Source organism: Neoarius graeffei, chromosome 14 (genome assembly GCF_027579695.1).
Source record: "Neoarius graeffei isolate fNeoGra1 chromosome 14, fNeoGra1.pri, whole genome shotgun sequence".
Lineage (NCBI taxonomy): Eukaryota > Metazoa > Chordata > Actinopteri > Siluriformes > Ariidae > Neoarius > Neoarius graeffei.
In genome coordinates, this window is record NC_083582.1 from 12404799 (window position 1) to 12429342 (window position 24544).

Below are 24544 nucleotides of genomic sequence, written 5' to 3' on the forward strand. Positions count from 1 at the left end.
CAAGTAGCAGGTTGACACATGTAGAGGCAGGCAGTCATGCAACGCTTGAGCAACCAATCATGGGTTGAAAAAAGCAAGATCGAGTCCAGAAACGCAGCCCTGCAATGGGAAAGAGCTCTCAGTTCAAAGAACAAAGTTCAGAAGTTTAAAAGTTCAAAGCGCTTCCGCGTCAGGAAAACAACGCACTCACAGTCCCAATAAAAGATATCCACAGAAGAGCAAAATACTCCACAACGCGCAGCAAAGTAACAAAATAATAGAATACAAAAACCAGGGGGGAAAAGGGGCGAAAAACCATATCCTGAGGCGAAGACAATCCCATGCCGAATGAATATCCGAGCAGGATAACATAGAGTTGTGGATGAGCTGATGAAAGACAGGTGTGCTGGCTGCAGTACGCTTGAGGAAAACTGGGGAATGAGGTGAAAGATCGCATCAGGACCTAGATGTTCCCTGCTGGCTCGTGACAAAATTCAGCTTAAAAACTCTGCGTTTTGCAATACGTCTAATCACAACAAAGGATTTGACGCAAAACACCTGCGTCCACCTGCAGTCGGTCGCCACCCAACCGATCTCAGGTCGCAGCATGCTTCTTTCTGCTGTCTGACCTTGGCATAAGTGTGCACAAATGCTGGCTGCCAGCTTTTTCTCCCCCAGCAAAACAACAAACAAATATCTTAGAAAAGCCTATAAATAACAAACAGGTTTTTTCCCCTCACAATTTTTATACCATAAAATAACTTTAACTTTCATCCTCACAACAGTGTCACCAGCTGGTCACAGTGAGTCTTATTGCTTCTCTCAGCTCCATAAGTTTCACAGAGTCACCTTAATCACAGAATTAACTTAAAAATGGCCAGTTTACAAAAATTAAAACATCAAAACATTAAACCAGTAATTGCACCTTGTTAACAACAAACCACAAAAGGGCGTTTAAAGAAAGATATCTTTAAGAAGAACACCAGATGGTCGACAAAGGTCCCTCCTGAGCAGCCCGTATCAGTTCACTGTCCCTGGAGTTTACCCGCTGAAGTTGCCACAGCAGTGCTACTTTCCGCTTGAAGCCACTGCTTATGTTTGTCCATCTTATTGTGATCTTTTATGTCAGCTTTTCCACCATGCGAGACTGAAAATGTGCACTTGCAGTGTATGCAGAACACAGCACTTTCGTAGCCGACTACTTCACGAAGAAATAGGTTGGTCTTCTGGAGGTCTTTAGAAAACACTGACTTTCTCTTCAGCATGATAGCAAACCATTACTGACAGATTCTATCAGACCAAGCCACAAGCGTCATAGCAACAGCCACTGATTGACTGACACACATACAGACAAATCAGTCAGTGCGTTTACATGCACATAGAGAAAATTGAATTTCTGCCGTAGCTCGACTGAAATCGAAGTTCTAAATGCCATGGAAACACCTTAGCTCGGCTGAAATCGAATCGAACTGGATTTCTCGTAATCGAGCTACGCGACCTAGATTATGCGATTGTAGCCGAGCTACTTAGTGCATGTAAACCCTACCGAGCTACGTAGTCGAGCTACTTACTTCAGCACTGCCCCTTCCGGAAGTGACGAGTGACGAGACCACAAGCGGGAAACACAACAGCCTCGGTCGGCATGACACTTCACCTTAGCCGCCACTTTATTAGGAACACTTGTGTCTGGGCATGTACGCACCCATTTCCAATTAGTTGGTAAGTTATTAGCATGTTAGCAGACTAACAGTTAATATGTTCACCATTACAGATCAACTTCAACTTAGTGGCCATTTTATTAGGAACACTTCTGTTCGTACATACAAACACTCTTCTTGTGAACACGGAGCTGATAACTTTGTTTATACTCTTGAATAGCTCTTCTTCATGACGACAACTGGAAGTGTACCAACACGATGGGGCATGTAGCGCCACCTGTGGCTCGGGTGCACAATGTACCTCACACAATAGCTCGATTTCCTTGTGTGCATGTAGGATTGGATTTCTCTGGCACCCCTGCTGGGACCCTTAGCTCGATTACCGACAGTAGCTCGATTTGGATGTGCATGTAAACGCACTGAGTGTTGAATTCAGATGCGTGGTGCATTGTTTATGCTTTTTGATTGGTCTATTATCACTCACACATATTCAAAGGTTGTCATCTTTATTAGTGATTTTTGCACTACTCTTTTTAAATGCATGCAGTTCACTTCAGTTTCTGTCTCCTTATTATTAAGTCATTATCAACACCCATAATGTCTCAGAAAACTGAGGCATGTGTCAATTGACTTAAATATCACTAGTAAAATTTATCATCAGTTTAATAAAAAATATATAATTTCTCACTCACATACTCACATGTATCTCTCCTTTAGAACCACAAAGCCAAATTCTAAGTTACATTATTATATTCCAACATTCAAAATCCCAGATGACATCCCATCTCACAAGACGATTATTATATAAACATGTCTTCCAAGTTTCTTTCTCTCTCTCTCTCTCTCTCTCTCTCACACACACACACACACACACACACACACACACACACACACACACACACACAAATACCATTTTCTACAATGCTTCCAAGCTCAGTTGACTGCAGCAGTTCATTTGTAGTATCTGGACAACACAAATTTATGTTAACATTAATATTGCATGGCAAAACAAATAAACTATTTTATTCCTATATGTGACTAATATGCCAAAGGCTGGCTATGGGATGGTCGGCTGGCTGGTGCTACATGTAACATTAAAACACATGATTAAATTATGTCAGGGCAACTATTGGTGTCTACATGAACACAAATTGTTGGTGACCTGTTACATAAACTTAGTCAGGGCAAATAGACCACCACTGTGGATATTCATTAAACCACTCAAACTTTTCAGCAAGGCTGCACACTAATCATACAGACCCTACGCTGTAAAATTCAACATAACCAGGCTACACAGAGCAGTTTCTGTGCATCAATATAATTCGATAGGTTGCACTGTTGATAGATTCTGTATACCCATTGTCGATGACTTACCATCTGTTTTCATCTTGAAAAATCAAACAATAGTGGATTGTTTTTTTTGAAGTCATCTTCCAACCAGTTCTGAATATTTTACTTCTGTTTGTGGTTACCACTGATCTCTGTGCAAAAAATCTGGATAGCTGATTGGCCAATACAAGCTGTACAGACGAGTGAAGTGTCCAAGGGGCCATTTTACCACACACATTGTGTGTATTTGGTTTACATGTTAAAGTGTCGTATCTGATCAAATTTGCCCCAAGAAAAGTATTTTCTGACTTTTTTCTCTTTCATTACCTCCTCTTATTTTCTCACCTTTACCCACATTCCTTACATACCTTTATAGCACTCTTCTTCACCGTTACTATTTTTTCCTTTTCCAGTTCAGTCTCTGATAATTTTTTGAACGGCTCTTTTACCACTATAATTATTTTTACAGAGATTATTTCAGTTTCTCTCTTATACAGTGTATCTTTCTCTTTCATATATTTCTTCTTCCTTTCTATTTAGGAGAGTTGTTGAAACAGGATTATTTTATCATGTTCTTTGTCATTTTCACTTCATTCTCATGGTCATGTCTTAACAGTATTTATTGGTCACATAATTCACACATTAATTGATCCTGATAGAGTTCAATAACTTATAGCTTATTTCTCAGTGCTCGCACTAATATCTCACATCTCATTTTCTTCAATACACATTAGCTTTTTTTATCTTATTGAATTGTTATATTGATCTTAGTTTTGTTTGATATAGTTATAAACAGATATTGTCTGATGTTATCTAGGTTTCCTTAAAATTTATGTAAAAATTATTAATCTCTTGGAAATATTAATTTATATGAAAACATTTTTTCTAATACATGGAGTACTAGAATAATTTATTGTTTTGTTATAATTATGCAGTAAATTGTGATTAATTTTAGGACTTGTTTAATTTTATTATGATTATTAGATGATTGATTGATTGATTGATTGATTGATTGATTGATTGATTGATTGATTGATTGATTGACAGTGTTGGGCACGTTACTTTCAAAAAGTAATTAGTTATAGTTACTAGTTACTTTTCCCAAAAAGTAACTGAGTTAGTAACGGAGTTACTTTGTCATAAAAGTAACTAATTACCAGGGAAAGTAATTATTCCGTTACATTTTGTCCCCCCCCCCCAAAAAAAAAAATCAAATTAAATTAGTGTAATCATAATAAAAGTGAATGTTAAATGTGTTTAATGACTGAAATGGACACTTAACAGAACCAGTTAGTAACATTATCTACACTATATTAATATTTTTATGGGACAATATGAGATAAGACATCTATCAAATGTAATATATTTTTGCAGTTATTAAAATTATGTTACTAATTACTGGCCACTGACGAGGACAAACGCTTTGTTCCTCGACATAATGTGCATTGCACGTAAACACTCTTGCCTTTTATTTCAAGTAATGAAAAGTCCTGGCTGTATTTCCAGTGTGAAAGCGCAGTGCTGGGCTGACCGCTCGCCATCGCTGGGTCTTCTGATTGAAAGCGTGCGCAGTAGTGCAGTAGGCGTGGCCTACCTACATATGTTGTCCAAATCTACTCTGATTGGCTTACTGTGCCGTTGTCTCGCGTCTCCCCGCCCCACACGAAAGCAGAGTAATAAAGAAAGGCTGAACGAGCAGCGTGCCAGATGAGAACAGCTTTAATAAAGTAACGCATTTTATTTTATTGTAAGTAACGGGAACGGCGTTATAACGATGTAAAAAGTAATTAGTTAGATTACTCGTTACTAAAAAAAGTAACGCCGTTAGTAACGCCGTTTATTCTAACGCCGTTATTCCCATCACTGTTGATTGATTGATTGATTGATTGATTGATTGATTGATTATGCATCATTTGTAACTATAGCTACGGCTTGGTGTCAGGGATGGTTGGAGAAGGATGTAAGTGCAGAAGATATTTATTGTAGGAAAAGACAATCAGGCAAACAATCCAAATCAATGAGCATAAATCGAGGAATGGTGAAACAGGCAATTGGTCCAGCGAGGCACAAACAGACTATCATAGACTAGACAGGATCAGAACAAGGAAACAAGAAAGCAGGGCTCAGGAAACCAGGAGAACAATCAGGAAAATAAGGCTCGGTAAAGTGTCAACAATGCAATACTTCTCAAAGTGAGTGCTTTCACAGTCCTTATATAGGCGTGCTGATTGTGCCTTAATCCCGCGCAGGTGTGAGCCTGCACAGGATTAATGGCATGTGTGCACAAGAGTCCAGTTGGAGCGCGCACTGTCTGGAGCGCACCTGAGAGTCTGTCTGTTGCACGCGCCAAGGCGTGCAGATGTGACAATTGGTATCAATCTGTTTCTAAATAGTTAATGTATAATATCTTCATGTAACTCTCTGTTCCATCCATTATTTGAACGAATAGTTTCATTTCATTTTTCATTTTGTGCAATAGAATGCATTTGTTTATTTTTTTATTGCTGATCTAGAACAGTGTATGGGGGTTCACATACCTCAGGGCAACAGGAAATCACGCTGCTTTTGTGGAACCTGACCCACATGCTGTCTCCATCTCTGTGGAAACTAGAATTGTTCTGTTATGTTGAAATGTACATTTTATTTTCTTCTCTGTTGTGCATGTATTGTCTATGTATTTTCTATTTGGTTGAATAAATGCAAATTTGATAGGATATGAAGGTTTAACACATCAACCAAATACACACGATGTGCGTGGTAATATGGTGGCTTGGACGCTTCACTTGTCTATATAGCGCGGATTGGCCAATGAGCTCTCCAGATATTTTTTGTACAGATCAGTGGACCGTACCAATCCAATGTGAGTGGCGATATGGTGGCCAGATCGCTTCACTCTGACTGGCCAATGAGCTATCCAGATATTTTACATAGAAATCAGTGGTGGCCACAAACACATTCATTTGTCTGGCGGCCCGGCAGGTGGAAGTATACAGGATGTGTAGGTGTTCACATAAAATGTACAACCCCGATTCCAAAAAAGTTGGGACAAAGTACAAATTGTAAATAAAAATGGAATGCAATAATTTACAAATCTCAAAAACTGATATTGTATTCACAATAGAACATAGACAACATATCAAATGTCAAAAGTGAGACATTTTGAAATTGCATGCCAAATATTGGCTCATTTGAAATTTCATGACAGCAACACATCTCAAAAAAGTTGGGAAAGGGGCAATAAGAGGCTGGAAAAGTTAAAGGTACAAAAAAGGAACAGCTGGAGGACCAAATTGCAACTCATTAGGTCAATTGGCAATAGGTCATTAACATGACTGGGTATAAAAAGAGCATCTTGGAGTGGCAGCAGCTCTCAGAAGTAAAGATGGGAAGAGGATCACCAATCCCCCTAATTCTGTGCCGACAAATAGTGGAGCAATATCAGAAAGGAGTTCGACAGTGTAAAATTGCAAAGAGTTTGAACATATCATCATCTACAGTGCATAATATCATCAAAAGATTCAGAGAATCTGGAAGAATCTCTGTGCGTAAGGGTCAAGGCCGGAAAACCATACTGGGTGCCCGTGATCTTCGGGCCCTTAGACGGCACTGCATCACATACAGGCATGCTTCTGTATTGGAAATCACAAAATGGGCTCAGGAATATTTCCAGAGAACATTATCTGTGAACGCAATTCACCGTGCCATCCGCCGTTGCCAGCTAAAACTATATAGTTCAAAGAAGAAGCCATATCTAAACATGATCCAGAAGCGCAGACGTATTCTCTGGGCCAAGGCTCATTTAAAATGGACTGTGGCAAAGTGGAAAACTGTTCTGTGGTCAGACGAATCAAAATTTGAAGTTCTTTATGGAAATCAGGGACGCCATGTCATTCGGACTAAAGAGGAGAAGGACGACCCAAGTTGTTATCAGTGCTCAGTTCAGAAGCCTGCATCTCTGATGGTATGGGGTTGCATTAGTGCGTGTGGCATGGGCAGCTTACACATCTGGAAAGACACCATCAATGCTGAAAGGTATATCCAGGTTCAAGAGCAACATATGCTCCCATCCAGACGACGTCTCTTTCAGGGAAGACCTTGCATTTTCCAACATGACAATGACAAACCACATACTGCATCAATTACAGCATCATGGCTGCGTAGAAGAAGGGTCCGGGTACTGAACTGGCCAGCCTGCAGTCCAGATCTTTCACCCATAGAAAATATTTGGCGCATCATAAAATGGAAGATACGACAAAAAAGACCTAAGACAGTTGAGCAACTAGAATCCTACATTAGACAAGAATGGATTAACATTCCTATCCCTAAACTTGAGCAACTTGTCTCCTCAGTCCCCAGACGTTTACAGACTGTTGTAAAGAGAAAAGGGGATGTCTCACAGTGGTAAACATGGCCTTGTCCCAACTTTTTTGAGATGTGTTGTTGTCATGAAATTTAAAATCACCTAATTTTTCTCTTTAAATGATACCTTTTCTCAGTTTAAACATTTGATATGTCGTCTATGTTCTATTCTGAATAAAATATGGAATTTTGAAACTTCCACATCATTGCATTCTGTTTTTATTTCCAATTTGTTCTTTGTCCCAACTTTTTTGGAATCGGGGTTGTAAATAAATACAGTTTAAAAACGGGTTTAAAAGAATTAGATGGATACAGTGTGAAGTAGGATGAGTAAACAATTTTGACTTAATAAATGTTTTTGCTGAATTAATTTATGCTTAATATCACATAGTCTTTCTCATCTGGAAAATTGGAAGGGAGTGGTGCCCCAGCGATTAATAGGGGGCTATTGATCAGATGCCACTGATTTTAACTGCATACATGTACATCAGGCAATCTGCAAAGAAATATAGGATGCAGTCCATTCTGAAGTGATTATGACTATTCTTTTTTTCTCTGCTTGTGCAGTATTGATTTTCTCTGATGTGTCATTTAAAATATTTACGTACAGCGTCCTCCATGAATATTGGCACCCTTTGTAACAATTTGTATAATCAACAAGTCATGGATTACAGCTTGAAAGTTCCTACATACTCCAATCAACTCAAACATGTACAATTTAAATGGGAAACATGCTTCAGTTACATTGTGTTCTCTATCATTTCCGGGGTGCCAATAATAGTGGCACATGTGTTTTTGTTGAAAATAATAATTTCTTGATGAGGGATTTGTTTTTATATGAATGCATTTATTTCAGTTAAAGGTTGGATTTTTCTCATTTTTTCAGTGTGAGATGATACCTACATTTCTATATTAATACAACACAGTTACACAGTTACACTGGAATAAGGGCACTGGTGCAGAAAACATTGCCTTTTGTTTTGGGTTGTTTTGAGTAACTGTAATAATACCTGGGATATAAATATCATTTATGTGTTTTTATTCATTGTTCTTTGAAAAAAAAAAGGCCTTGCAGACCTCTGTAATAATCTTTTAATAATATTTTATTTTCCAATACAGTATCCTGTGGAACGACTCACCAGAAACAAACTGGCATCATTTCTGTGATAGAAATCAGCAATATCATAAGAATATCATTTATTGTATTGATATATAGACTTCATCTAAGTAAGTACCACTTTTTGCAGGGAATGTGACATTTGATTTGTGACATTAAATGTTACAATATATTTTCCCAAGTGTGCACACACATACATATATGGGTCATTCCGTGTGAAATCATCAGGTGCCTCCCAGGTCACCGACTCAGATTCTCCTGATTTTTTTTTGCAAGTACCTACATATGTCTGATGAACACATGCAAAATATTTCTGCTTAATTCCAAGTAGTTTTTTAGATATAATTTTTTTAATAAGGGTACCCACAATCCTATTTTTTACTCGCAAACGCTTTTTGAGCTTTTTTTCATTTTTAAAAGGCATTATCTCAGCTAAAAATGCAGATATAAAGCTCAAATTTGGAACACACCGTATTTGGGCACCCCAGATACAGCAGTAAATTTCAAAAATGGGATACAGAGCTAATTTTTCATTCTGTAGCATCACAAAAATGGCAGTTTGTCCATTCTCACAAAAAATTACAAAATTTCAAAGAGCTGTACTAAAGAAGGGATTCAATGGATAATCTTCATATTGTAGAATACACATATCTGGGGTACTAGTTATACGTGTGTAAAACATTGTGGTCATAACTTGAAGGGTTTTTGAATTATTGACTCTTGAAAATCGAACATGATCGTAGAATGTCAAAAATAGGCCTCCAGTCTCTTTATGATTTGACCATGTGGTCAAGTGCTCAGCCACTTCATAATTGTTTTGTGGAGAGCATATTGATATACCAACTTTATGTCAAAATTTTTTTATCTAGCTCAAATGCCTTCATAGTGAAAAAAATTTGCAAAGTAGGGTACCGTAACATGGCACGAACCAATTCTGAACCTGTATTTGCATATTCAGAAAGCAATATATCACTTGATTTTTCAAAATGCATTCGCGAGTGTAAAATAGGATTGTGGGTACCCTGATTAAAAAAAATTATATCTAAAAAACTACTTGGAATTAAGCAGAAATATTTTGCATGTATTCATCAGACATATGTGGGTACTTGTAAAAAAAAAAAATTCATGAGAATCCGAGTCGGTGACCCGGGAAGATTTTGGAAAATCTGATGATTTCACACGGAATGACCCATATATACAGGGGTGAAAGTAGTTTTCAGTTCTTACCGGTACTACAATCTCCAGTGCGTCACTTTATCGTTTTCTTAAAACTCGTTTTACCCGTTTTTTTTTCCACAGGCGTTTTACACCTTTTTCATGAGATAGATAACTTCTTAATATTCTTAACTAGGGCCTACCTTGTTGTACCTATGTACAAAAAAGGACATTACAAAATATTTCAGTTTGTAAATATTTTACTGTGAGAACTTTCTTGTCAGTACATTTAATTTGGAACTTGACTGAAAAATGCAAAATGATGGATTCCCTCCATGAGAACAAAAAATAAAAAAAAAATTCCAAACAGGGCTGAAGTAGTTGTCCTCTTCAGGGTGCTGGCAAGCCATGCCACATGTGGAATGTGCTGCTCTTCTCCCTTTGGCCAGCCAAGTCTTTACATATGACAAAGGATTCCACTGGTTGGTTGGTGGGCTGACTGTACTTATGAAGAGGAGGTTTGCTGTATTTTTGGTCGTGAGGTTGCTCCTGTACTCAGTAATGATATTGTTCATAGTGCTGAACCCCCTCTCACAGTCTGCATTACTTGTTGAGGGGGTGTCTACTGCTATGCACAACTTTTTCATGTTGCTTGGAATGCTTCTCCCTCCACTTGCCTTATATATTCAACAAATCTGAACGATTTATAAAAGGTGTATTTGAAGAGTCCTTTATTATTTGTCCGAGTGAAACCACCAGTGATGTGAATGCCATGTCTCAATCTGATACCCAGTCACTTAAAAACATGATGTTTGAAATGCCGATTAATTTCGTTGACACAATTTTCTATCAAAGACGAGACTTGGCTGACTAACTGCTGAGCGGGCAGTGCGAGCCCTGCATGAGATGGAGACGGAATTGAAGCTCCAAAAACGCACCAACAGAAAGACCAAAATATGGGAGACATTTACAGAAGTTTTGAAAATGGATTACCATACTTGCTGGCATTTAGTACCATTATTTTCCTAATTATTATTTTTGCGGCTCGAATGGGTGGATTTGAAAGCGTCGGTTGATGCACAGCACTGCAAAAGGAAGCTGCTGCTGACGTACGTCATACATCCTATGACTTTTTAAACACGCTACTCTTCATTGGAGCTGGTCAAAAATGGCATATTGTGGGTAGATGTGTTTTCTTCTCAAACAGCGAATGTTACTAATTTTATGTGGGGTTTTTTTTAGTCAGCATAAACCCTCTCTCTTACAGGTGCGACGCACTGGCCCTAAATCTTTTGACGGTGCGCAGCACCGCCTCGCACCGGTCTACTTTCACCCCTGGATATATATATATATATATATATATATATATATATATATATATATATATATATATACACACACACACATATTTTATATATATATATATATATATATATATATATATATATATATATATATATTAGTGCTGTCAAAAATGTCGCGTTATTAACGCGTTAACTTGACTCAATTTTAACGGCGATAATTTTTTTATCGCGAGATTAACGCTCTGTGACATGATGTAGGTTTTCATAAGCTTTTGAAACTGCCAGGAACTTGGAACAGAGACTTTGCTTAGAAAAACGATAGCAGCTAGACTGTAATGCCACGCCCCGCACAGCCAGAGTCCTCTGCCCTCCCCCGAAGAGCCACGGTGCTCGGCTTAGGTTTCGTTTTCCCATCGGCGGCTCCAGCCCGACTTTGCAGTGGCTGTGACAAGACGTGTTATGCTCTGCAATAAAAAAAAACATTGGTACAACCAGTGTTCGAACTATGCCGATATTTTCGGGGGGGGGGGTCCCTTTTTTTCCCTTGGGGGGGTGCTTGCGCTTGTCTCAGAGCGCGGCTCTCCATCGCGTGCTCACTTCGGATATGCAAATGCTTCCCATTACACACGATTGCTATGTCAATAAACATCATTTTGCCAATATTTTAGAGACCCCCCAACATTTCCCAAATCATGTTTTCAAGGGATCTCATGTCTGTTTCAGGGGATCTCGGATCCCCCGAGTACCCCCGTAGTTCGAACGGTGAGCAAGCCCATTCACTTTTTTATGCTGATAAGAGAATTACAATGGCTTTTCATGTGACAAAAATGTGCGATTAAATTGCGATTAATCGCGAGTTAACTATGACAGTCGTGACATTAATCGCGATTAAATATTTTAATCGCTTGACAGCACTAAGATATATATATATATATATATATATATATATATATATATATATACACACACACACACACACACACTAATATACACACAGCCCTGATTCCAAAAAAGTTGGGACAAAGTACAAATTGTAAATAAAAACGGAATGCAATAATTTACAAATCGCAAAAACTGATATTGTATTTATTGTATGGACACACACACATGCACAGTACTGTGCAAAAGTCTTAGGCACATGTAAAGAAATGCTGGAGAATAAAAATGGCTTGAAAATAATGAAGTATTGAAATAATGTTTCAACATAACACATGCCATAACCTCAGCAAGACCAGTGAATATTATGGCACTAAGCCATAATAAATGAAACAAAGTCAATATTTGGTGTGAGATGACCCTTTGCTAAAAAAAAAAAAAAAAGTAGTTTCAGGTACAATGAGTGCAGTTTTATAAGGCAATGAGCTGTAGGTTTTACTGAGCATCTTGCAAAACTAGCGATAGTTCTGCACCAAATTTTGCACCAAAACCCAGTAGCCTCCATTATGTTTTCTTTTTTAATTTAAAAAAAGAAATCCTATGACACTCTTGTGGTCTCTTACGTAATATGCTTACACACACACACACACACACACTGTAGCGCGGACAATGCGTGGGTGGAGCACAGAGGACGGCAGGACAACGTTTGGAGGTAGTAACAGCTTATTTTATTAATAAACTTTTCAGTTTAAAAAGAACTCGCAGCACACAGACACACTCTCAGCCTCCACTCCCGGGTCGCGCTCCCTCTGCTCTCTCTCAGCCTCTTAAAATAGGGAGCGGTTTACTGGGAAAACACACACAAAACACAGGTTAATTACCGTCAGGTGTAGCGAATCTGCCACTCACCTTCCCCGGCTCCACCCTCCTGTCACAGACCGATGCTTGACCACGCCCCCGCTGCCACACACACACACACACACACACACACAGAGTTGTGGTCAGAAGTTTACATACAGTGTTGTGAATGTCATGGCAATATTTGGGCTTTCAGTAATTTCTTTGAACTGTTCTTTTTCTGTGGCAGAATGACTGTACAGCATACAGCTTTAATTAAAAAAAAACACTAGAATTTGGTGCACAAGTTTTAATTTTCTTTGGGTTTTCTGAAATCAACACAGGGTCAAAATTATACATACAGGGTCAAAAATATACATACAGCACATCTAATATTTGGGTAAGATGTCTCTTCGCAAGATTCACCTTAACCAAACATTTTTGTTCACCATGAACAAGCTTCTGGCAGAATTCTGGTTGGATAGTTCATGACTCTTCATGGTAGAATTGGTAGAGTTCAATTAATTTTTTTTTTCTTGGCATGGACTTGACTTATAAGCACGGTCCATATATTTTCAATGGGATTGAAATCAGGACTTGTTTTAAGCTTAATGTTAGCCTGCTTTATTCTCCACAACCAGCTCTGATGCATGTTTGGGTTCATTGTCCTGTTGTAAGTCCCAAGTCGTGTTCAAGTTTCTGATGGTTTATGCTGAAGAATTCTGAGGTAGTCCTCCTTCTTCATTATTCCATCCACTTTGTGCAATGAACCAGTTCCACTGGCAGTAAAACAGCCCCAGAGCATGATGGCCCTACCACCACCAACAGCTAGTACAGTGTCCCTCTGTACATGGTGGTCATTCTGGGCAAACAACTCAATCTTTGTCTCATCTGACCATACAGCGTTCCTCCAGAAGGCTTTTTTCTTTGTCCGTGTGGTCAGCTTCAAACTTTAGTTAAGCTTGAAGCAGTGTTGTTTCTGTTAACAATGACAATGATGAAATGATTTCATTAACATACCTTTTTTTCATGACTAAAACGAGACAGTGACGAGCTACGTCATCCTCGCCGCCATATTGGATGTGGCAAAGTGGAGATTCTTCAACCGTCTCTGGTATAGCGTCTAGACAGTAGCCGAGAATAAAGATGCCTCATTCATGTGCTGCGTTTAACTGTACCAACAGGTTTACTGTCCAAATGATATCACATGGGATTACCTTTCACAGGTGAGACTGGAAAAATACTTTTCATTGTATTTGGTCATTATAACGTAATTTTACGAAGAGATTTTTCTGACTTTGTGGCTAATATGAAGTCTCGCGCATAATAGCCGCTCGGTGAAACCTGTCTCCAAACAACGAAGTATTTCCTTCGTAACTACGCTGATTGTTGTTAGTTGCTTAGCTAACTTTTCACATACTATGTAGGTTTCCCAAAAAATAAAGACATGAAAAAGCAGTGGGAGACAGCTGTGCGACGGGAAGGGTTTTCTGCTACTCCGTCATCCATACTCTGCAGTGAACACTTCAGAACGGAGGATTTGGACAGAACAGGTCAGACAGTCAGTATCAGAGAGGGAGCTGTTCCTTCAGTCTTCAGTTTCCCAGCTCATCTCCACCGGGTAGGTGTATAGTTATAAGCAGTGAGAATTAGATAATACAGTGCCACACTATGATGAACGTTTTTGAACGTATGATGAATGTTTTTAACCTTTCTGAATGTGAAGGAATCAGTAATGTATTTTGTTTTGGTATGACATTAGAACCTGGCCGAACTCAGTTTGGCAGTCATTCAGAATATTGACGGGTATTTCGCACACTATTTATAACCATCACATTAAAAGTTATATGTGTTGTTTTGATGCCTGTTTGTTTCCCAAATATATACGTGTGTGTCTTAATGGGTGAATAAAAGGCATCGAGTTAAATATTATTGTAGAAAGGGGCTTTATGAAGTTCAGTCCATTTACTTGCATTGGTTTACGGGGAAGATTTGCCACATCCAATATGGCGGACACTCTGACGTATCCCAACAATGGGCCACCAGCTCAATGCGGCGTCTATGTTTATATGTCTATGTCTATGTCTATAGGACTATCACAATGCATGGCGTTTCCTCCAATGGTGCGTGCAATGGCGCGTGCGCGAGCAAGATCGTGCACGCGAAACATTAATGTCTGCATCGCGCATATGACGTAGTGCGCGAGGGAGAGCGAGAGTCTGTGTGTGTGCCTGTTCATGTAGCGCATGCTAGACAAAGAGCATCCTGATTGGTTTACAGACATCCAAACTCATTTCAGGAAGGTGTTGTGACGCATGACTTTTTTCCCATCAGCGAGGGGCATAGACATATAAACATAGACGCCGCATTGAGCTGGTGGCCCCGTTGCTGGGATACGTCAGAGTGTCCGCCATATTGGATGTGGCAAATCTTCCCCATAAACCAATGCAAGTAAATGGACTGAATTTCATAAAGCCCCTTTCTACAATAATATTTAACTCGATGCCTTTTATTCACTCATTAAGACACACACGTATATATTTGGGAAACAAACAGGCATCAAAACAACATATATAACTTTTAATGTGATGGTTATAAATAGTGTGCGAAATACCCTGTACACTGCAAACTAACGACAGATACGCGATAGATAGCTCAGGTAAGCTAATCAGTCAGCATACTGTAGCAAGCTCCCAAAACCTGAGGCCACAATAACCAACCTACAAGACTGAATATGATAAATGATGGAAATAGTGGAAAAACTGGAAATAGTGAATGAAAATAAAAATTTACTGTTTTATTTATTGAGTCACCACACTGACTCTAAATTGACCGTAGGTGTGAATGTGAGTGTGAATGGTTGTCTGTGTCTGTGTCAGCCCTGTGATGACCTGGCGACTTGTCCAGGGTGTACCCCGCCTTTCGCCCGTAGTCAGCTGGGATAGGCTCCAGCTTGCCTGCGACCCTGTAGAACAGGATAAAGCGGCTACAGATAATGAGATGAGATGAGTCACCACACAGACCTACTCTCGTTGAATAAAGTGAGCTGAATGACCGCCAAACTGAGTTCGGCCAGGTTCTAACGTCATACCAAAACAAAATACATCACTGATTCCTTCACATTCAGAAAGGTTAAAAACATTCATCATACGTTCAAAAACGTTCATCATAGTGTGGCACTGTATTATCTAATTCTCACTGCTTATAACTATACACCTACCCAGTGGAGATGAGCTGGGAAACTGAAGACTGAAGGAACAGCTCCCTCTCTGATCCTGACTGTCTGACCTGTTCTGTCCAAATCCTCCGTTCTGAAGTGTTCACTGCAGAGCATGGATGACAGAGTAGCAGAAAACCCTTCTCGTCGCACAGCTGTCTCCCACTGCTTTTTCATGTCTTTATTTTTGGGAAACCTACATAGTATGTGAAAAGTTAGCTAAGCAACTAACAACAATCAGCGTAGTTACGAAGGAAATACTTCGTTGTTTGGAGACAGGTTTCACCGAGCGGCTATTATGCGCGAGACTTCATATTAGCCACAAAGTCAGAAAAATCTGTTCGTAGAATTACGTTATAATGACCAAATACAATGAAAAGTATTTTTCCAGTCTCACCTGTGAAAGGTAATCCCATGTGATCTCGTTTCGACAGTAAACCTGTTGGTACAGTTAAACGCAGCACATGAATGAGGCATCTTTATTCTCGGCTACTGTCTAGATGCTATACCAGAGACGGTTGAAGAATCTCCACTTTGCCACATCCAATATGGCGGCGAGGATGACGTATGATTCTATGCAGAAGGCGGCGTCTATGTTTACATGTCTATGGCGAGGGGGGTGTCATGACACCTCCCTGAAATGAGTTTGGATGTCTGTAAACCGATCAGGATGCTCTTTGTCTAGCATGCGCTACATGAACAGGCACACACGCAGACTCTCTCTCGCTCTCCCTCACGCACTCTGTCATATGCTCGATGCAGACATTAATGTTTTGTGTACACGCTTTTGCTCAAGATTCCAGGAGATATTATCCAATTTGCGGGCCTCAGGGAGCCACTATCAATATGCGGGAGACTCCCGGGAACTTCCGGGAGACTTGGGATGTCTGCACTAGACAGTGTTTATGTAGAGAGCATGCGCACTGGACAGTGTTTATGTAGAGAGCATGCGCACTGGACAGTGTTTATGTAGAGCGCATACACACTTCAATCAATCAATCAATCAATCAATCAATCAATCAATCAATCAATCTTTTATTTCAATTACATATAAACATATAATAGACTACACGAGTCTGCAAATAGCACACTGCTAATCAAAGCAGACTCATGTTTACAAAGAAAAAATATTTTATATGAATTAGTATAATACTTTATGTATGAAAAAGATAAAACATACTTGACAAATTAACAGCTATTTGGTAATAAAAAGAAAAAGAGGAGACAATACTTGTCATTCGATATAAAGGTACAGTAATATATCATTCAATAACATTGAAAAAAAATATGGAGAGAGAGAGAGAGAGAGAGAGGTATACTTGTCATACTGATAAAGTTATGTAGAAAGAAAGAGTTTGGAGATGTCAACATCATATCCATATCTACTTAAATCAGAAAAAAGGTGGTGTCTGACTTTTTTCTTGAACGACAATTTAGATGAAGATCTTATAGAAGTTGGAATCTGGTTCCATACCCTAACACCAACATGGGAAAATGAGTTCTTTTGTAGATTTGTACAAGAATACTGAGTATATAAGTTCTTGGAGTAAGATGACCTAGTGTTATAAGAATGGATACTAGAAATAGAAGAAAATAATTTACAAATGTTTGAGGGTGCACTTTGATTAACAACGTCATACATTAATTTAGAAATACATTCATAGAAAAGATTTACTAGTAAAATATTGGTTTTGGAAAACAATGGAAGGGCACTTTCTCTATTATCAACAAAATGGATTAATCTTAAAGCTCGTTTTTGTAGGATTAATACCTTATTTTTGAGTTTTACAAGCCTGTCCCCAAGAACTAAGACCATATGTTAAATAAGGTTGAATCAGAGAGCGATATAATGCCATAAGGGTATGTAGTGGAATAAAATGTCTAAGCTTGGCCAAAAGGCCGACAACCTTGCTTATTTTGTTGCAAATAAAATCTATATGAGGCTTCCAAGAAAGATTGTCATCGATTATTAAACCCAAATATTTGACATGCGTTTTACGTTCAAGTGATACAAGTTTGTTTTGAGACACTGTTTTGAGAGTATGTTATGCACAACCTGTCAACCTCGATTACAATTTTCTATCTCTGTATTGGCCTAATTTAATGTTTTAAAGTAATTATTTTTCGACTAAAATGAATGACTAAAACTGGGCTAAAACCCTTTTAGTTTTCGTCGACTAAAACGAGACCAAAACTATCAAGGATGGAATTGACTAAAATGTGACTAAAACTAATAAGCATTTCGTCCACAAGACTAATGTACAATTCGCACGGGATAAGTATTACCTATGGACCTCTGGTAATTCGCAATTACCTCTGTGTTATTGTGTGGCGCATTCGGACGGGATAAGCAAAAGTTTGTAATTCACTGAATTTACAGATATTGTGACTGGATTGTGACAATCAGTACAGTTGTAGCATGTTGGAAGTGCCAACATATTACTGTAGTACATTAATGGTGCATTAATAAGGTAGGATGAAAACACAGTAGGCATAAGAATAGCACTGTATCCAAATTAAGAGAGGGGAAACGCATATGATAGGGATGCAGTATGTTTGCTCCACGCTCTCAAAATGAGAAGGCGGGGTCACTGCAAATGAAAACAGTCTCGAGATGACAATGTAAGTGAACAGGCAGTTTATAGCGCTGTTTACACATAGCCGGGTATTTTGCTAAACGAACATTTGTCTTCCCTCCGTTAACCAAAATATCTTCGTATTGCTGTGTCATGGGGGTTAGCGTGGCTCCTTACCATATGCTGCCACACAAGCCATCCAGTTGAAGATTCTTTGTGCTTACTTCTTGGAGTTCTTCTTGGAGCTGTTTCTGCTTATCTGGTTCAAATACGGGATAGGCCTACTACCATTTGCCCCTGAAATGCTGTTTATCAAAATTTCGCCCGTATCCTCCATTATTCACTCCAGAAAAGTACAAGAGACGTGCGTTTAATAATTACAAACACAGACATGCGCATTCACACGGGACTTGTATTACCACTGGACATCTGTGTTTTGCCGAAACACAGTAGGTAATTCGCGGCGGAATTATTACTTGGCAAATTACGGACATGGCGCATTCGCACGGGACTAAGAACTCAGACATTCTCTGTAATTATTCCGAATTACCAGAGGTCCACAGATAATACTTATCCCGTGCGAATAGGGCTTTTGGCTCCACTGCAACTTAGTTCCTCATTAATGCAAGAGTGCACCCTAGGGATGTAATGAGTTCATTGGTGAATGATAGTAAATTTTGTTATTTTGAAAGTAATTCAGACTCTCCCAATTTTCTTTATTTTTTTTGTGCGGCATACAGTAAGTCTTAAATTTAACCTGTTATGGTCTTAAAAAGTCTTAAATTGAACTTGTTGAAGCCTGCAGAAACCCTGTGGATAGCAGCCTCTTAGTCCATGGTGATGTAAAACTCACTGAACTGTAGACAGCTTCCAGTTCATGGCAGGGCTGTGCCATGGTGGTTCCTGGGTTGTTCCTGACCATCCAAACCAATTTCCTTTCAGCTGAGGGTGACAGTTTGGGTTTTCTTGAAGCAAAGTGGCTTGGCAAAGTGACTACACCTCACAATAACTTGGATTCAATTGTTTGATCTGATCTTGGAATTTGCAGTTGTTTAGAAATGGCTCCAAGAGACATTCTGAAGTTGTGTATATCTACGATCCTCTTTCTCAGATCTGCACTGAGCTCCTTGGACTTTCCCATTGTATTGTGTGTTGGTCAATCCAATGAGTGCTGTAAACAAACACTTTTTATGAAGGCATAGAGAAGCTACCAGCTGTAATCAATCATGATCATTAACAGGAAGTTAAGAGACCTCGGCCTTGGGAAGATAAAAGACATTTTGGAAGTTTCAGCACCTCTGAATTAATAATCTAAGTGAGCGTATGTAACTTTTTGACCCTGTATGGATAATTTTGACCCTGTGTTGAGTTCAGAAAACCCAAAGAAAATTAAAACTTGTGCACCAAATTCTAGTGGTTTTTTTTAAATTAAAGATGTATGCTGTATAATCATTCTGCCACAGAAAAAGAACAGTTCAAAGAAATTACTGAAAGCCCAAATATTGCCATGGCATTCATATCCAAGATGACATTCATGTCACTGTATGTAAACTTCTGACCACAACTGTATATAAGGCAGGTATAGACTGAAATTGATTTTACACACATTCAAACTTTTTAAATTCTAGATATTTTAAATATTTAAACATATTCTCAGATATTGTGTTTTCATTATTCAGACGTACTAACGTCCCCTAAAATTGGTTGAATCATACATGATTTCAGTTTTAGTTGTGTATGTGGTGAGTCTGAATGTATTCAGTGAAGCATATTAGCTTCATCAGCATGATTACAAGCACAAATAATAATTTCAGTTTAAAACTGAACTTTCTCAAGCAAAAGTGATATATTAATGGAATTAACATTCTCTGTTTTACAGGCAATTTTATTGTGGCTGGATTTCCAATTTTGGCAGTTGTTTGTTTTTTGTTTCTTGCTTTGTGGAAACGTCAGTGTAAGTACATCATGTAATACTTTATTTTACCTATTTTACATAATTCATTTTTTGCCAAGGCGGCACGGTGGTGTAGTGGTTAGCGCTGTCGCCTCACAGCAAGAAGGTCCAGATTCGAGCCCTGTGGCTGAAAAGGGCCTTTCTGTGCGGAGTTTGCATGTTCTCCCCGTGTCCACGTGGGTTTCCTCCGGGTGCTCCAGTTTCCCCACAGTCCAAAGACATGCAGGTTAGGTTAACTGGTGACTCTAAATTGACCGTAGGTGTGAATGTGAATGGTTGTCTGCGCCTATGTGTCAGCCCTGTGATGACCTGGTGACTTGTCCAGGGTGTACCCCGCCTTTCGCCCGTAGTCAGCTGGGATAGGCTCCAGCTTGACTGCGACCCTGTAGAACAGGATAAAGCGGCTAGAGATAATGAGATGAGATGAGAATTTTTTGCCAATCAAACATTACAAACTTTACATTCCATTTGACATGATATGCATTCATCACCATATTATTTTACCTTGACTCCACAGACATTACATTGTTTAAATATCTATACACTGAGATGATACTTAACTGATTACACAACTCCAGTTCTGAAACACAAATTCCTAACCATTTTATGAACAAATTGTTTGTGTTGGCCAGGAATACAGTGAGTTAAAATGATAAAATTAAGGCTGTACTGAATGGAAACAAAAAAAGTGTCCTCTAAAATTATACATTAATTTTTGATCAGGAAATTATCTGCATTTTATTTCCAGACTTTTTATTTATTTAAGCTGTTGAGTACAACAGTCACTAAGTAGACATTTTGTTGAATTTACAAGTTTTCACAAAGTTACATTATTGTAAGCACATTTCCCTTTTGATTGTGTTCGTATGACATGCATGGCATACTGAGTTTTAAATTGATTATAGGTTTACACTACTGTTCAAAAGTTTGGGGTCACCCAGACAATTTTGTGTTTTCCATGAAAAGTCACACTTTTATTTACCACCATAAGTTGTAAAATGAATAGAAAATATAGTCAAGACATTTTTCTGGCCATTTTGAGCATTTAATCGACCCCACAAATGTGATGCTCCAGAAACTCAGGCCCTGTCCACACGGCAACGGATTCAGGTGACTCCGATATAATTGCTTATCGTTTAGGCCTGGCGTCCACACGGCACCGGCGTTTTGGGTGCCCAAAACGCAATCTTTTTGAGAATGGGTTCCAGAGTGGAAAGATCTGGCAATGTTGCCGTTGTGAAGTCGTCTGGATGAGTAGAACGGATTTGATGACGTCACGACCACATGACTGTGAGTGCTTCACGCCGGGTAGAAGTGTAACGAATATCACCAGGAAAAAGCCTTACAGAGCACTAGTGAGAGTGAAACACGAGCTTGGATATTATTATTATTATTATTATTATTATTATGTTCAGTGTTAGTTCACAGTAGTAATGCAAGAAGCAGAATAGTGACAGTAATAGTGAAGAAAAAACATGCAATTGTACAAACACTGCAGCTCTACAGCAAAATATTCATTTATGAAATGGTCTGATTCTTAACACCAGTAGTGCCAATGATCTTCTCATTGCGATGCGAGTTGTCAACAAATCCTATAACTTGGTTCATGAAACGCGCTTACAAAATATTTTCACTGTGAATATTTATTGTGTAATGGTGCAATCCCGCCAGCAAAAATAGGGAAAAAAAGGAGCGATCTCACCTCTTCAGATGTTGATTTAAGTCCGACAATACATTCCTCAAAAAGGGCGTAGAGGAGCAAATTAATCCAATTTATTCCGGACCATTAAAGACGCCGCCTTCCGCGTAGAATCATACGTCATCCTCGCCGCCATGTTGGATAGGTCAAAGCGGAGAATAAAGATTCATGTGCTGCCTTTAACTGTACCAACAGGTTTACCATCCAAACGAGATCACATGGGATTACCTTTCACAGGTGAGAAACAAATTAATCCATCAACGTGTAGTATTCAATTTATTCCGGACCATTAAAGACGCCGCCTTCCGCGTAGAATCATACGTCATCCTCGCCGCCATATTGGAGAGGTCAAAGCGGAGAATAAAGATTAGCTGCGTTTAACTGTACCAACAGGTTTGTCGTCCAAACGAGATCACATGGGATTACTTTTCACAGGTGAGACTGGAAAAATACTTTTCATTGTATTTGGTCATTATAATGTAATTTTACAAACAGATTTTCCTGACTTTGTGGCTAATATGAAGTCTCGCGCATTATGCGCATGCGTCCTTACTTCTTCTATTGTTCTGGTGTCTCCGAAGGGACTGTCTTACAGCGCCCCTAGAGGTGTGGCATGTGTATTGCATCGTTTTCAGCAAGCGTTGCGTTGCTATATGGACCTGATATTTTACTGATTGTTGCCCATTTGGACGCGATATATTTTTAAATAACATCTCGTTGCCGTTGTCGTGTGGATGTAGCCTCAATCTGCTCAAAGGAAGGTCAGTTTTATAGCTTCTCTAAAGAGCTAAACTGTTTTCAGCTGTGCTAACATGATTGTACAAGGGTTTTCTAATCATCCATTAGCCTTCTGAGGCAATGAGCAAACACATTGTACCATTAGAACACTGGAGTGATAGTTGCTGGAAATGGGCCTCTATACACCTATGTAGATATTGCACCAAAAACCATACATTTGCAGCTAGAATAGTCATTTACAATGTCATTAGCAACGTATAGAGTGTATTTCTGATTAGTTTAAAGTGATCTTCATTGAAAAAAACAGTGCTTTTCTTTCAAAAATAAGGACATTTCAAAGTGACCCCAAACTTTTGAACGGTAGTGTAGTTTTAAAGGAATGGAAAATGTAATGTAAATACATGCATGGGTTGGTAGCTTGTAATATTGAGAACCTGTAAGAAAAGTTTCAGGCATGTTTGACCATTTATGAGAAAGTTGTGAGCATTTTTGTATCGCTGCTCTAATGCCACCAGTAGGCTTACATGTTGCCTGTTGGAAGGGCGATGCGTGACATCATTTGGGTACAAGGCTGAGTGTCGCTCTTCAGTACTGAAGGGGCAAAGTGAAAAGTCTACTAAGGTGACAATGTTGATTTTTTCACTATACAGTGCCTTGCAAAAGTATTCATACCCCTTGAACTTTTTCACATTTTTCCACCTTACAACCACAAACTTAAGTTTTTTATTGAGATTTTATGTGATAGACCAACACAGAGTAGCACGTAATTGTGAAGTGAAACGAAAATGATAAATGGTCTTCAAAATTTTAAACAAATAAAAATCTGAAAAATGTGGTGTGTGTTAGTATCCACTGTACTCTGATACCTCTAAATACAATGCAGTGCAATCAATTGCCTTCAGAAGTCATCTAATTAGTTAATAGAGTCCTACTGTGTGTAATTTACTCTCAGCATAAATACACTTGTTCTGTGAAGGCCTCAGTGGCTTGTTAGAGAACACTGAAGAACAAACAGCAACATGAAGACCAAAGAACTCACCAGACAGGTCAGGGATAAAGTTCTGGAGAAGTTTAAAGCAGGGTTAGGTTATAAAAAAATATCCCAAGCTCTGAACATCTCAAGAAGCACTGTTCAATCCATCATTCAAAAATGGAAAAAGTATGGCACAACTGCAAACCTACCAAGACATGGCCGTCCACCTAAACTGACAGAGCGAGCAAGGAGAGCACTGGTCAGAGAAGCAGCCAAGAGGCCCATGATCACTCTGGAGGAGCTGCAGAAATCCACAGCTCAGGTGGGAGAATCTGTACACAGGACAACTATAAGTCGTACACTCCACAAATCCGGCCTTTTTGGAAGAGTGGCAAGAAGAAAGCCATTGTTGAAAGACAGGCATAAGAAGTCCCGTTTGCAGTTTGCCAGAAGCCATGTAGGGGACACAGCCAACATGTGGAAGAAGGTCCTTTGGTCAGATGAGACCAAAGTTGAACTTTTTGGCCTAAATGCAAAGCGCTATGTGTGGCGGAAAACTAACACTGCTCATCACCCTGCACACACCATCCCCACTGTGAAACATGGTGGTGGCAGAATCATGCTACAGGGATGCTTTTCTTCAGCAGGGACAGGGAAGCTGGTCAGAGTTGATGGGAAGATGGATGGAGCTAAATACAGGGCAATCCTGGAAGAAAACCTGTTGGAAGCTGCAAAAGACTTGAGACTGGGAAGGAGATTCACCTTTCAGCAAG

The 24544-nt window shown here is 39.1% G+C and overlaps 1 protein-coding gene across 2 annotated transcripts in view; it reads left to right on the forward strand.

Annotated features, from left to right (window-relative positions):
• Positions 1-24544, forward strand: part of LOC132897975 (uncharacterized) — a 126525-nt gene that overhangs the window by 41681 nt on the left and 60300 nt on the right. For both annotated transcript variants that reach the window (XM_060939290.1, XM_060939291.1), the window contains exons 9-10: positions 8445-8552; positions 20287-20361. In XM_060939290.1, coding sequence (XP_060795273.1) covers positions 8445-8552; positions 20287-20361 — 183 coding nt within the window. The remainder of the gene's footprint in view (positions 1-8444; positions 8553-20286; positions 20362-24544) is intronic.